Raw genomic sequence first — 13,517 nt, forward strand, 5'->3', positions numbered from 1 at the left:
TTTAGACTGTAATATAAGTTTAAAATATTACATAAAAATAATTAGCAACTGATTATATTTTAAATGTTATGATTGTTTTTATTGTTTTGACCTACAATAAGCTTTTTTAAACATTCAATATTATTTTGTATTCATTTCAGGTGCACAGCATAATGGTTAAACAAGCATATACTTTACAAAGTGCCCCCCTGATATTTCCAGTACCCAACTGGCCACATACATAGATATTACAATATTATTGACTATACTTCCTTTAGTCATCCCCATGGCTGTTTTACAACTACTAGTCTGTACTTCTCAATCCCTCCACCTTTTCACCTGATCCCCTAACCCCCATCTCCTGTGGCAACCTGTTTCTCTGTTTTGACTTTGTCCATTTATATACAATAAACTTTTAATTTTAAAAGTTTGTCAGCTTATAAATAATGGTGAGGTTAAATAATTTTGAGAATGTTTGCAACAGAAATATGGATGGCCAAGAACAAATTAAATTGTAGCTGCTTCTCTAAGGACAGCGTCAGCCCAGCTCAGAACACTCTTAAGTGGTTGATTAAAGTGCCAAGGTCAAATTTATATCAAATTATTTTGCAATATAAACAAGCATTAGTGATGAAAACATGTCTACATCCTAAATCGCAAAAGCATTGGGGGAAAACTGACCATATATTAATACTAAATGACTTGTAAAACAATGCAGTATAATAATAATAAATTTTATGTGTATTTCTTTCATGCAGTCAACTTATGTATGCTAATATAAAACAATATAGATAAAATTAAAGAATTCTATTTGTTCTGACCATCATTTCATATTTAAAAATTTAATATCTGGTAAAGTTTCTTAAATTATTTTTCCTGTTTTATTATATTAAGTACATAAAACAGAATAGATATGCAAGTAAGTTAACTACTTATTAAGACAAGTTATGTGGCTATAGCAAAATATTGGAGTTGGACTTGAAATCCTACCCAGGTAAAACATTGACAATTTAAGGCAAGCTACTTAATATTCCTGTGCCATCCTTTCTTTATTCCTAAAAATAATAATAATTATACTACCCTCTAGGACTACTGGGAGAATTAAATGATAATATGTGTAAAATCCCTAGGAAAGTTTCAACTAATAGTAAGCCCTCAGCTAATGTTAATTTCTGCTTTCCCTCTCTAACAAATAAGATAGATCCATCATTAATCCCAGAACCAATTCCAGGAAGTAGGGACACTATCTATATATAGAAAAACTTACAGTTGCAAAAGAAACATATTCAAGATCCCTGTTTTCTTTTATAATTTTCACATGGGTCTTTAAAAATGAGTTTCTGTGTAATCACCATCTTTATTGCCAAGATCAGCACTGTCCACTAACGCTCTCTGCAATGATGGGAACGTTTCATATCTCCATGGGGATAACCACTGGGCACATGTGGTAACTGAGTGCTTGAAGTATAGCTAGTGAACCCAAGGATCTAATTTTTAAATGTCATTTTATTTTAACTTAAATTTAATGAGCTACATGTGGCTAATGGCTGCCATATTGGACAGTCTTCTCTCTCTCCTGCAGCAAATTTGAAGATGACTCCCAATCACCTGGGAGGTTTGGCCAGTCCCTGCCTTCCCATTTATCTTGGATTCATCTGTGAAAGCAATCCTATTCCTCTCATCCCCCCTGCCTTTGCCCACCACTAGCAATCATACACTTGTTCCTTATCTAACCATTTCTTCTCTTGACTTCAAACTTCAAACACATTTCTTCTTGGAGAGGAAACCTTAAGCACAGAATAGTTTTTGATAAAATCTTATATGATGCCAATCAAAATGCCAGGCTCCAGGTATGATTTCTGTCTGTTAAATAGGAGACTTATGATTGTCAGAAAGTATTTTAAAGAGACCAGGGTGAGGAAAGTTCACATGTTCTATTTTCCAAATCTGTATGTGTTGAATAATTTGTTGAGAGGAAAAAAAGAAACAGGAATGAGTGAAGAAGGGAGGAGAGGAAGTGAAGAAGAATGAAGAGGGGCAGGGAGAGAGAGGGGGAGTGGAATAAATAAGAACAAAGACCTAGAAGAGAGAAGGAAGAAAATGAAAAGGAGCAGAAGAGAGGAAGGACATTGACCCGTGTTCAATTCATGTTTGTAATTGTTACTGATACTGCCCAGAGGTGTCATAAATGATATGCTAAATATTGAACACATAACCTAGAAATATCAGTTCTGATGAAGATTATTATAGTGAATTTGACTAATATGTAGATGTAAATGCATAACATGAAAATTTATAACAGTGGTGATGAAAATAATCACATTAAAATGTTGATGATGATAAAATAAATTTTTAATCTTCGGCTGTTGATTAGTCCAAGGTAACATTAAAAAGGCTTTGGTTGGAACCCTACATTTTCTACTATTCAGTCATATGTTGTATTCTTGTTTTAAAAAATATGTATTTGGAAAACTTTAATACTTATAAATGCTATAAATTAACAATTTTCAACATAGACTTATTTTAGCTTGACAGGGAACCTGCTTCTAAAAAGTTTAAAGCGTTGAGTAAATCATATACATTGCAGACATTATAAAGGTTTCAGTTCTGAGTGGTTTCAGTTCTGAGTGGTGTAGGGTGTCTGTGGAAACTTCTAATAATCAGTGGATACTGAAAAGAAATGAGAGTTTTCCCGTTCCCTTTGCTAAGAAAATATATAGAGAGAGAAAGCCAAAGCAGATTTGTCTGAGAGAGGAAAAACCAAGATGGCTGCATAGGTAAACACCGGAGATTGCTGCCTCGCACAACCACTTCAAAAATACAACTAAAAGACGCAACAGACATCATCCAGAACCACAGGAAGGCTGACTGAGTGGAAATTCTACAACTAGAAGGAAAGAGAAAAGCATACGGAGACTCAGAGGAGGTGTGGTGCGGAAGTAAAATACAAAGGTGCGGAGGTGCATGCGGAGAGGGCTGGCGGCTGAGGACATGATTGTCTTCTTCAATCGGGAGGGAGTCTCAAGCTCTGAGCTCCAGTTCCAGGCGAGTCTCTGGGAACCCAGACTCATACGGGGAGAAACTGGACTGTCTGGCATCAGTCGGAACTCAAAGGCAGCTTTCTCTCGGAGGTGCTCACAGCGATTGCCGGGGTCTTTGAGGGCAGGACTGAGAGCAGCCATACTGCTCGATCCACCCGCCCTGTTGATCCCCTGGGGCCCTGCCCCGCCCAAGCCGTTCAGGGAGGCTTTTGCATATGAAAGGCCCAGCCCTTTGTAATCTGAAAATTACTTAACAAACTGCAGCTGCCCCAAGGCCCCAGGACAACTTGCATCGCTTTACAGCTGGCTTCTGCTGGGTAGTGTCAGGCAGAGGCTAAATTAGCACCTCCTTAGATCCAAGAGCCAGTGTACCCAGTGGTCAGAGTGGGACCATCCAATTACATCTCCTCAGATCCATAAGGGACACACTCAGGGGGCAGACTCTGTGAGCACCAAAGCCCCACTGAAAGCAAGTCTTGCCCCATAAGGGTGTCTTCAGCACAGAAGTTCTCCCACTATAGACACAGCTGATTCTCACAGCGAATTGGCCTGGAGGTCAATTCCTCCCAGTGATACCTACAACAATCAAGGCTTAACTACAACAAGACTGTGCACAAAGCCCAAAGGGGGTGCACCAAGAGTGTCTACCTCAGGTAATTGGGGAGGCTGAGCCACTGGGCCCTATAGGACATCTAGCACAGAAAGCCACTCTATCAACACAGGGAAGCAGCCAAAATGCGGAGACAAAGAAACAGGACACAAATGACAGAAATGGAGGAAAGCAAACTACTGGATATAGAGTTCAAAACCATGGTTATAAGGTTTTTCAAGAATTTTCTAGAAACCGCTGATAAACTTAATGAGACCCTCAAGAAATCTAGTGAGACCCTTGATGTTGTGATAAAGGACCAACTAGAAATTAAGCATACACTGACTGAAATAAAGAATATGATACAGACTCCCAACAGCAGACCAGAGGATCGCAAGAATCAAGTCAAAGAATTGAAATACGAAGAAGCAAAAAAACACCCAACCGGAAAAGCAAAATGAAAAAAGAATCCAAAAATACGAAGGTAGTGTAAGGAGTCTCTGGAACAGCTTCAAGTACCAACATCCGAATTATAGGGGTGCCAGAAAAAGAGAGAGAGCAAGATATTGAAAACCTATTTGAAGAAATAATGACAGAAAACTTCCCCTACCTGGTGAAAGAAATAGACTTACAAGTCCAGGAAGCGCAGAGAACCCCAAACAAAAGGAATCCAAAGAGGACCACACCAAGACACATCATAATTAAAATGCCAAGAGCAAAAGACAAAGAGAGAATCTTAAAAGCAGCAAGAGAAAGACAGAAAATTACCTACAAGGGAGTACCCATACGACTGTCAGCTGATTTCTCAACAGAAACTTTGCAGGCCAGAAGGGAGTGGCAAGAAATATTCAAAGTGCTGAATACCAAGAACCTACAACCAAGATTACTTTATCCAGCAAAGCTATCATTCAGAATTGAAGGTCAGATAAAGAGCTTCACAGATAAGGAAAAGCTAAAGGGGTTCATCACCACTAAACCAGTATTATATGAAATGCTGAAAGGTATCTTTTAAGAAAAGGAAGAAGAAGAAAAAGGTAAAGATACAAATTATGAACAACAAATACACATCCATCAACAAGTGAATCTAAAAATCAAGTGAATAAATAATCTGATGATCAGAATAAACTGGTGATTATAATAGAATCAGGGGCATAGAAAGGGAATAGACTGACTATTCTCGGGGTGGGGGGGGAAAGGGTGTGGAGGATGCGGGAAGAGACTGGACAAAAATTGTGCACCTATGAATGAGGACAGTGGGGGGGGGTGAGGGCGGAGGGTGGGAGGGGAACCAGGTGGAGGGGAGCTATGGGGGGAAAAAGGAGGAACAACTGTAATAATCTGAACAATAAAGATTTAATAAAAAAAAAAGAAAGAAAGCCAAAGCAGTGTTTTACTGTTTCTAATAGCAATAAATTCTGATATTAAACATTCTATGAACCACGTTCCAAATAGAAATCACAAAGGATACAAAAGTTAATTAAACATAGCTCTTGCACTCAAGGGGCTCACCGAAATCCTTTGAGGGAAGGCAGAAATGTAAGTATCTGATATATGAGATGGTAAATACTAAAATAGGAGAGAGCCTGCACAAAGACAGGAATGCCTGATTCTGTCTGGGAATTCCAGGGAAGGCTTCAGAAAGAATGTATTTCTTGTATTGAACCTTAGAGAATGAGGAAGACTTTACCATTATCACAGAGAGTTCTATTGGGTAATGCTGCTCTAGGCTGTCTGGATTGTCTATAAGGATTCATAATAAAATGAGATCAATGGATAAATAAATTTATATGTAATAGTTCTGGAAATTCACAAGGTACAGTAGCATAATAAAGATGGTGAAGAGACCTGCAGTAAAAGGGATGTGGTTCTACTTTAAGTCCAGTGTTTCCTATATTGATTTGATTACTGAAACTTCTTTTTTAAAGATTATCTCATTTATAAATTATGTGACCTAATTCTACATGTTACAGAAAAAAATGACTTACAGTTTGGGAAATACTGCTGTGGCAATTAGGATCCAGGGATGGCATTTAGGCAGGATGATGTGATCAGACCGCCTTGGCAGCATTAAGATTGAAAGCAATATGAAAAGATGGCATGCTCAAGTCCTAGTCTAAGTAGGCAGTCATGGGAAGAGAGAAGAAAAATAGACCCTGAAGCACGTTAGGAGATAGAACAGAGAGAATATGAGTAATTGGATGTGGAGGGTCAAGCCCAGTAGGTCAACTAGTTTTCCAACATGGGCTCTTGAGCTGTGGGAGCACATCTAACAAAGAATAACAGAAGGCTAACAGGAACACATGGGACATGTGGAATTTCACAAGCCTGTGGTATATCCAGAAGAAACAAATAGAAAAACATGGCCTATAACTGAGGAGAGTAGTCTAATCTAAGATAAACATTTTGGAGTCTTCAGGATATAGCTAATAGTTAAAGTTATGGGAATGAATCAATTACCTAACAAAACAGTGTCAAATGAGCGTAGAAGATGGCCAAGTTGAATCCTAGATTTAGGGGAGGGGAGCAGATAAAATAAGCAGGAGATTGAAAACAGACCTTCAAAGAGTTATCAGGAAAATCAGAATGTTGTGACCCAGAATCCAAAGGAAGAGAGAACTTTCAAAAAGATATATGGTCAATATTCTTTGAATGCCACAGAGAGGTCATGAAAAAAAAACTCACATTGAGCTCATTTGGTTTAGTAACAAAATGGTCCAGGTGGCATGAGCAAGAGTAGTGTCTGCATACCTAACATTGCCATTATCAGATAGATTGGAGTGTACACGAGACGAATGGTAGATGAGGAGGTAGGAACAGTGGGTATAAAAAGCTCTCAGAATTTGCCTGTCTGAAGAACAATAGAACAACTGCTAGAGAGGAAAACATAAAACTAGCTTTAGGAAATGGAAGGGACAATTTAAATCAATACATAGACATTTATTGAGTGTCAGCTATAGTATATCCCACATTCAAAGGTTGTTAAATCACATTGTTTACCCATATCTTCAGAAAAAAATCACTTCTACTGTCATGGTAAACAACCTGCTTCCCTATTTATAATGGTCTGGCCCTCTAGCAACTTCAGCGTGAAATTATAGCTAATTTGCCTACAAACGTCAGGTGGTCATAATAATCTGGCCACTCAGTGTATATTTAAGCACTGTGCTAGACACTGAGTCTTAGAGAGATAGTAAAAATTCTCCATCTTGCCTTCAAGAAGCGCAGCATGTACCAGGTTAAAGAAATCATAAAGGCATGATTTGATCTTAATTCATTTATGTAAATGTTGGTAAAAATAACTACCATATTTTCCATAGCGCCATGATTCATAAAGAATTAGCTCATTTACAAATTATATGACCTAATTCTACATGTTACAGAAGAAATGATTTACAGATAGCAGTTTGGGAAATACTTAGAATCTTTCAACTTCTTGATGGAAAGTGGTGTTAGAATTTAAGACACTATAATAATCTATTCAGTATCAGATATTTGTGCTGTCGGTGAACAAACACATGGTAACTGAAGACAGCTTCTTCCAGGTAGTGAGAGGGATTTGAGTAAGGCCAAACGTTTGTCATTGGGCAGGACAGAAGAGAGACAAGAGTAGGAAGAGTGGGTGCAAATTCCAAACCCAAAGAACAAGAAAAGGAGCACACATGGGAAATGAGGTCAAGAATCATGAACCCACAAATAAATGGCATGAAGTGCAAACTCACCATCTCAGGCTTGTGGGTGAGATTTATGTCAGGAACAGTCATCAAGATGGGCCCAAATGTCCCTCAAGAAACACAGATGCACCAAGACACAGACACACAGACACGACAACAAACACTGGCACACGTCAGCCAGTCAATATGTAAGTTAACCGGTGTTCCATGTACTGGTTGTTGGCGTTCTAAGAAACTTTAAAAAGAGCAATGCGTTTAATGTAGACACATTAAATATATCGGTTTAATCTACTCTTTCTTGTTTTCTTCATTAGATCCCCTCAGCAGAGTGTGTTTAAGACCAAAAAATGTAACTGATTCATTGAGCACCTACATTAATGCTAATTATATCAGGGTAAGTAAATAAATATCATTTCTTTCTGATGAGCATGTCAACTTACTATTTGGACTTTGAGGTTATATTTTTTCCTTAGAATAGGTTACTTTTAACTTAACTTGGTCAGAGCAAGTTCTTTGTTGTTGTCTGCTTAGTCATAACCAACATTGGTAGCCGGTATTTTACAGTGAGTCCTCCTTTCCTGTGCGTGCGTGGCTGGGGTGCTCTGGTGAGGACGAAGCATTTTGACGGGCAACACCGTGCACCATGCTTGGCTTGCTGGGAGAACAGCCATGTGGGTTGTGCTGCTGGGATCAATGAAGCCACAGAAATCTGTGTTGCTTTTGGACGAGCAGAGCCATTTTGTTCTGAGATATTTTACCTAAATTGTCAGTGCACGGCATGCACTTCAGAGCCAATCTTTTGTATCTTTACTCACACTAGGGCTACGGCGGCAGAGAGAAAGCGTTCATCGCCACGCAGGGCCCCATGATCAACACCGTGAATGATTTCTGGCAGATGGTTTGGCAGGAAGATAGCCCTGTGATTGTTATGATCACAAAACTCAAAGAAAAAAATGAGGTATGACCTTTACCCAAGTACTAAATGTTATATATTTTCTGTTGCTATAGAAGACATATTGTATAAGAAAAATTGTCATGTACTTAATAATGGATTTAAGATGGCCACTTTAAGACATTTAAATAATAGGTCACTTTATGCTTCCCAGATAAATCAATATATATTGGGTACACAATTCTCCTATGTATCCACATGTCTCAGTAAGGAAAAGATAGACCAGGAATTATCACCCTGATTTATAGGCAATGAAATAAAAAATTATTCATTTGTATAGCAAGTAATTTTTGCACCTACTATGTGGCAAATACTATTTTAGTTGTTGGAAATATATTAGTAAGCAAAACACACAAAGATTTATGCTCTTGGTAGATTTTAACTCTTTTGGAGTTGGCAGAGAAGACCGACAAAAACAATAAACATAATAAGTTTATTAAAATATTAGAAGGGGCTGGCCGGTGTTGCTCAGTGGATAGAGCTTCATCCTGCAGACTGAAGGGTCCCAGGTTCAATTCTGGTCAAGGGCACATGCCTGGGTTGCAGGCTCAATCCCCAGTGTGGGATGTGCAGGAGGCAGCCAATCGATTCTCTCTCATCATTGATATTTCTATCTCTCCCTCTCCCTTCCCCTCTGAAATCAATAAAAAATAAAAAAAAATATTAGAAGGGATAAATACTATAGAAAAAGGTAGTATGGGTGTGCTGGGCTGTAGGGAGGGGCTGAGAAGGAAGGATAAGCTGCAGTGTTATATAGTGGATGAGCCTCACTAAGAAAGTGAGATTTGAAGGAAGTTATAAAATCCAAGCAACTTACTCAAGATGTTTATAAAAAGAAGTCCAAAATTAGATTCTGTTTCCATACTAGTCATCTTTTCTAAGGATCTAACTTATGGACAAGAATACTCATTCTGTACTTCGCATCATAAAAATAAAATTGTGTTTCTCTCTCCTTGTCCCCCACATAGACAACAGGGTGGTGAAGACCTGAGGGTGGGGGTACGGGTTGGGCAGAGAAGGGTAAAGGGGGAGAAATGGGAGACATCTGTAATACTATCAACAATCTATAATAATAAAAGTGTAATATGCTAATTAAACCGGACATCCTTCCAGGACGAAGCCAGGGCTGCAGCCACTGCAGCTGTGAGGGAGGGATCCAGGCAGCTGCCTGTGGTTGCGAGGGAGTATCAAGGTAGCTGCAGCTGCAAAGGCCTACTCTTGCACGAATTTCATGCATCGGGCCTCTAATAATAATAATAAAGTAAAATTGTGTAATTCCCAAAAGGTGCTGGCCTAGGCACTATTTACATTTTAGGGCATTTTGTCATCCTGTTGGCATGGTTTACAGTCTGATTTTAGTCAGCTTTTGTTTTTGTTTTCTTGTCAAAATTACTACAACAGGGCTTCCCCAGGATAATAAGAATTTAAGAATACTGAATTTCCCCTTATACCCTTTGATAACTTGCAACCCTGAGTATAATATAATCCAACTGCTAATCAAGAAAGTCCAGGCTCACAACACCAATTTATAAGTTTTTTAGGCCTTTAGTGAGGTAACGGATGCCTTTTCAATTTCCGTAAGCATGGGTGACAATTATGACTTTGTGTCCTTTTTCAATCAGGCACTGAGAGAGCTGGTAAATGTGGCTTTCCACGCCTCCCATATTTGGGTAGAAAAAGTCCGACACCATGCATATGTTATGAGTAGGAGTTCTACATGTGAAAAGACGTTCAGGGCTAACAGGGTAGAACAACGCTGAGGGACCATGGCGGCGCCCACCTCCTCCTCGATAGGCCATGCTGAGACAGTTTAGGCATTAGTCCTTTACAGCAACCCCGTTAAGATGTCATTGAATACCTGGAGCTGGAGCTGTCTTTTTGAGAGCAGTTTTTTCAAGTGCCACGGGTAGCACATGCTGCAGACATCCACTTTTCTCCTCCTGTACTCAAGGATGGTGATCATCAAACTACTCGCTTCATGTCAAACTTTCTTTCAGTTACATGGGCCTTTCTGCCATGAGGGTCCGTCCCTTCAGTTTGGAGTCGGCGAGTCCTAAGTTTTTTAAAGTTTATTGTTTTTTTCCATTTTTGCTACAATAGGTGAAGGATTTTTTTTTCTGAAATTTATTTTGGAAAAAAAATATATATATGGCCAGGAGATGAAGGTATATACTTAATTAACTATATGGTTTACTAAATAAATGCATTTCTATGAATTTTATATGAAAGCCTGAGGTGGCATAATAAAAATGACCCATAACATTCTCAGCAGTTTCACCTACTCTCAATCTATCAAACATATTCAAACACTAACAATTCCTGCACGGTTGTTTAATATTCATGACATTTTGCCTTCATGATAGGAAAATATTCTTCAAAGTTAAAAGTGTATATACATCCATGGAACTTAGATAATATGGTAGACAAGATAACCTGAAAAACCTTCCATTACAAAACCAGTTATACTGGGTAAAATATGAAATAACAGGTACAGCAGAGCTTGAAAAAATAATGTGAAGGAAATCCCAGCAATTAAAAACAGAATAAAAGGCATAAAACCAGAGAATTACAGGTTACTTGTGTTTTAATGACAACACAAGAAATGGAGACCACGCCTATGGCTCACAGAAGCCAGGAGTTAGAACTAAGACTTTCCATAAAGGGAGCACCTGCAAGGGCTGGGCCTTTAGTGAAAAGGTGAACCAGAAAAATAAACCTGCCTACCAAAATAGGACTATAGCAGGAAATTAATCTATCTTAGTCCAGGCTTCTCTTGGGATAAATTAAAAGGTTCTCTTGAGTATTCAGAATTCAAAGCCAGGAAATGCCAAGTGGAGTAATTTATATAAAAAGTAATACTGGGTTGGTAAGGCTCTGTGGCACTTAACAGAAACAAAGGCAAAACCTTTTTGGATGCATACACTCTCAGCATCTAGTTCACAGGATTTCCACAGAAAAAGCCCAACCAAACAAACTCATAAGTCAACATTGTGAGACACACAAGTAAAACAATATAAGGAAAATCAGAAGAAGCAACAAGTAATAGAAATAGACCCACCAAAAAATTGAATAATAGAAGCTATACAGTATAAGCTATATTTTTGTAATTAAGCACACAAATTATAAAATAATAAACTCAAATGAAAAGAGAAAGTTACAATTTAAAAAGACTAGGGAGAATTTTAAACCAAAGAGTCCTAGACATAATTACTATATAGACACTATTATGAAAAAAGAAAAATCTCATTAAACAGTAGGCTAGACACAGCTGAACAATTACTGGATTAGAGAGCTAAGGAAATTATCTAGAAACTTGAAATGACCAAAAATATGAAAGAGAGTTTATTTTACAGAGAGGGTAATATTTAAATGGCCAACATATGTCTTATAGAGAAGAAATGGGACAATATAAAACAAGAAGTAATATTTGAAGAAATAATGGTCATGGATTTTCTAAAACTGATGAAAGACATGAGCTCTCACATTTGAAAAGCACAATAAACCCTAGGCTGGATAACTCAAAATAAATCTGCAACTGAATGGAGATGATATTAACAACCAGAGTAACTGACAAATGGCTTCTCAATAGCAACAATAGAAACCAAAAATCAGTTGAATGATACCTACAGAGGGATGAAAGCAAACAATATGGAACTTTTAGCAACATTTCCAAATCTGAGTAGAATGCATTACCCCTGCCCACTTTGTTTTGGAATATAATTTTCTCAATACTTTGTTTGCTCAAAGCACATTCATACCCTTACTAATTCTATATCCTCTTTGATTAAAAATAAAACCATATAGTATGAACATTGGAAAAAACACTGAGCATTTCAATCCTCAAATCCTATGATGTATTTGTTCACTTGCATAGAAAGGGTAAGAAATGTCTTTAGTGCTTTAACTTCTTCTTGAACCAGGATTTCTTTCATCAGGATAGAAGCAGCTAAGATTGTTGGTTACTCAGAAAGCATTCCCTAGAAGCTAACATGTGACATATTTTAAAGGTGTCTAGTAAGGATGAGACTTGGAGAATATGCCAACGCTCCAACTCTTCTCCTTTGCCCCCAAGACCAAGGTTGGCATTCTAACAGAAGGGCTGCATGAGATGAATCTGCATTTCAATGTGATGCTGAGTTGTTTCACTGGTGATGCTCAGGACTTTCCATTCTGTGTCTGGAAAGGAAGAGAACACCTCTTGTTCTTTATTTTTCAACCTTCTCACAGTTGGAGCTACCCCTCGGTACCACTCTCAGAATTCACGTTCTTCATAGGGAAAGCGAAGTGGATCTGTTGAAAGCTCGATTTTAAAAATAATAGTAATGATCACACTAAAGGCTGATTGAGGTTTTTATTTTTCTCTTTGTCTAAATTTAGAAATTGGAAAAGTATTATTTTTTTTCTTACCATTTTTAGCCTCTTCTCTTTTTATATGTCTGGGATATATCTTCTGGAAATATCGAAGTTAAATATATCATGTTTTCTATGTGTGATTTTCTATGTGGATTGCCCTCTGCCAGTCACAATCCCAAATATTGCCGCAAAAATTCTTTGTCATTGTTGGTTATTCATTAAATTAAAATAAAATTCCTTTCCATCCAGACTCTCTGAAGATGTAAATATATTACGATAGAGGAAACTCTTGATGTTTTACAGATCAAAATGATACTGAGAAGTCTGGCTCAGAAGAAAAATGCAGCAGACTTTACACTCCCAGGAAAGTGCTGTTTACCAAAAATGTGCCAACTTTCAATTGTGTTAAGCGTCATTGTTTAGAATAGACAAAAATCATTTCCTCCCAAAAAAATGAAGGTGGAGTTATCTTTAGAAATTCCCAGGCTTTATGTTTTCATGAACCTTTATACTTTTTAAATAAATAAATGAAGAATTTCCAGCTCTTATTTAATAATACCAATATTCTTATAGTTTTTTAATAAAATGAATATAAACAAAAACTTCCAAAATAAAGCTGAAAAGTCAGTTATATTTCATGAAAGAGAAGAGATTGTATGGCTGGTAAATTTCAGTTCCTTCCTTTAGATAAATTGCAAGAAGAAGGGAATTCCTCCTGCAAGAAAGAGAACATTAAAAACACAGTGTTCAAACTCTTTTAAACGTGAATTATTACAAAGCTGGAATTGATTCAGTCCAAAAATGGAAATAGCATTTGCACATTTCCAGAATCTTTAGACCACCTCAGGGAGTCACTTGATGCCCCTCTCATCCCTTTCTAAGAAAGATAGGAAGTAGATGTAAATTATCTTATTACATATACTGTGGAAGAT

The 13,517-nt window shown here is 37.6% G+C and overlaps 1 protein-coding gene across 5 annotated transcripts in view; it reads left to right on the plus strand.

Annotated features, from left to right (window-relative positions):
- Nucleotides 1–13,517, plus strand: part of PTPRR (protein tyrosine phosphatase, receptor type R) — a 105,462-nt gene that overhangs the window by 62,062 nt on the left and 29,883 nt on the right. For all 5 annotated transcript variants that reach the window (XM_006095466.3, XM_023759452.1, XM_023759453.1 and 2 more), the window contains exons 6-7: nucleotides 7,595–7,674; nucleotides 8,101–8,238. In XM_006095466.3, the coding sequence (XP_006095528.1) occupies nucleotides 7,595–7,674; nucleotides 8,101–8,238 (218 nt within the window). The remainder of the gene's footprint in view (nucleotides 1–7,594; nucleotides 7,675–8,100; nucleotides 8,239–13,517) is intronic.

The sequence above is a fragment of the Myotis lucifugus genome, unplaced genomic scaffold (genome assembly GCF_000147115.1).
Source record: "Myotis lucifugus unplaced genomic scaffold, Myoluc2.0 scaffold_156, whole genome shotgun sequence".
Lineage (NCBI taxonomy): Eukaryota > Metazoa > Chordata > Mammalia > Chiroptera > Vespertilionidae > Myotis > Myotis lucifugus.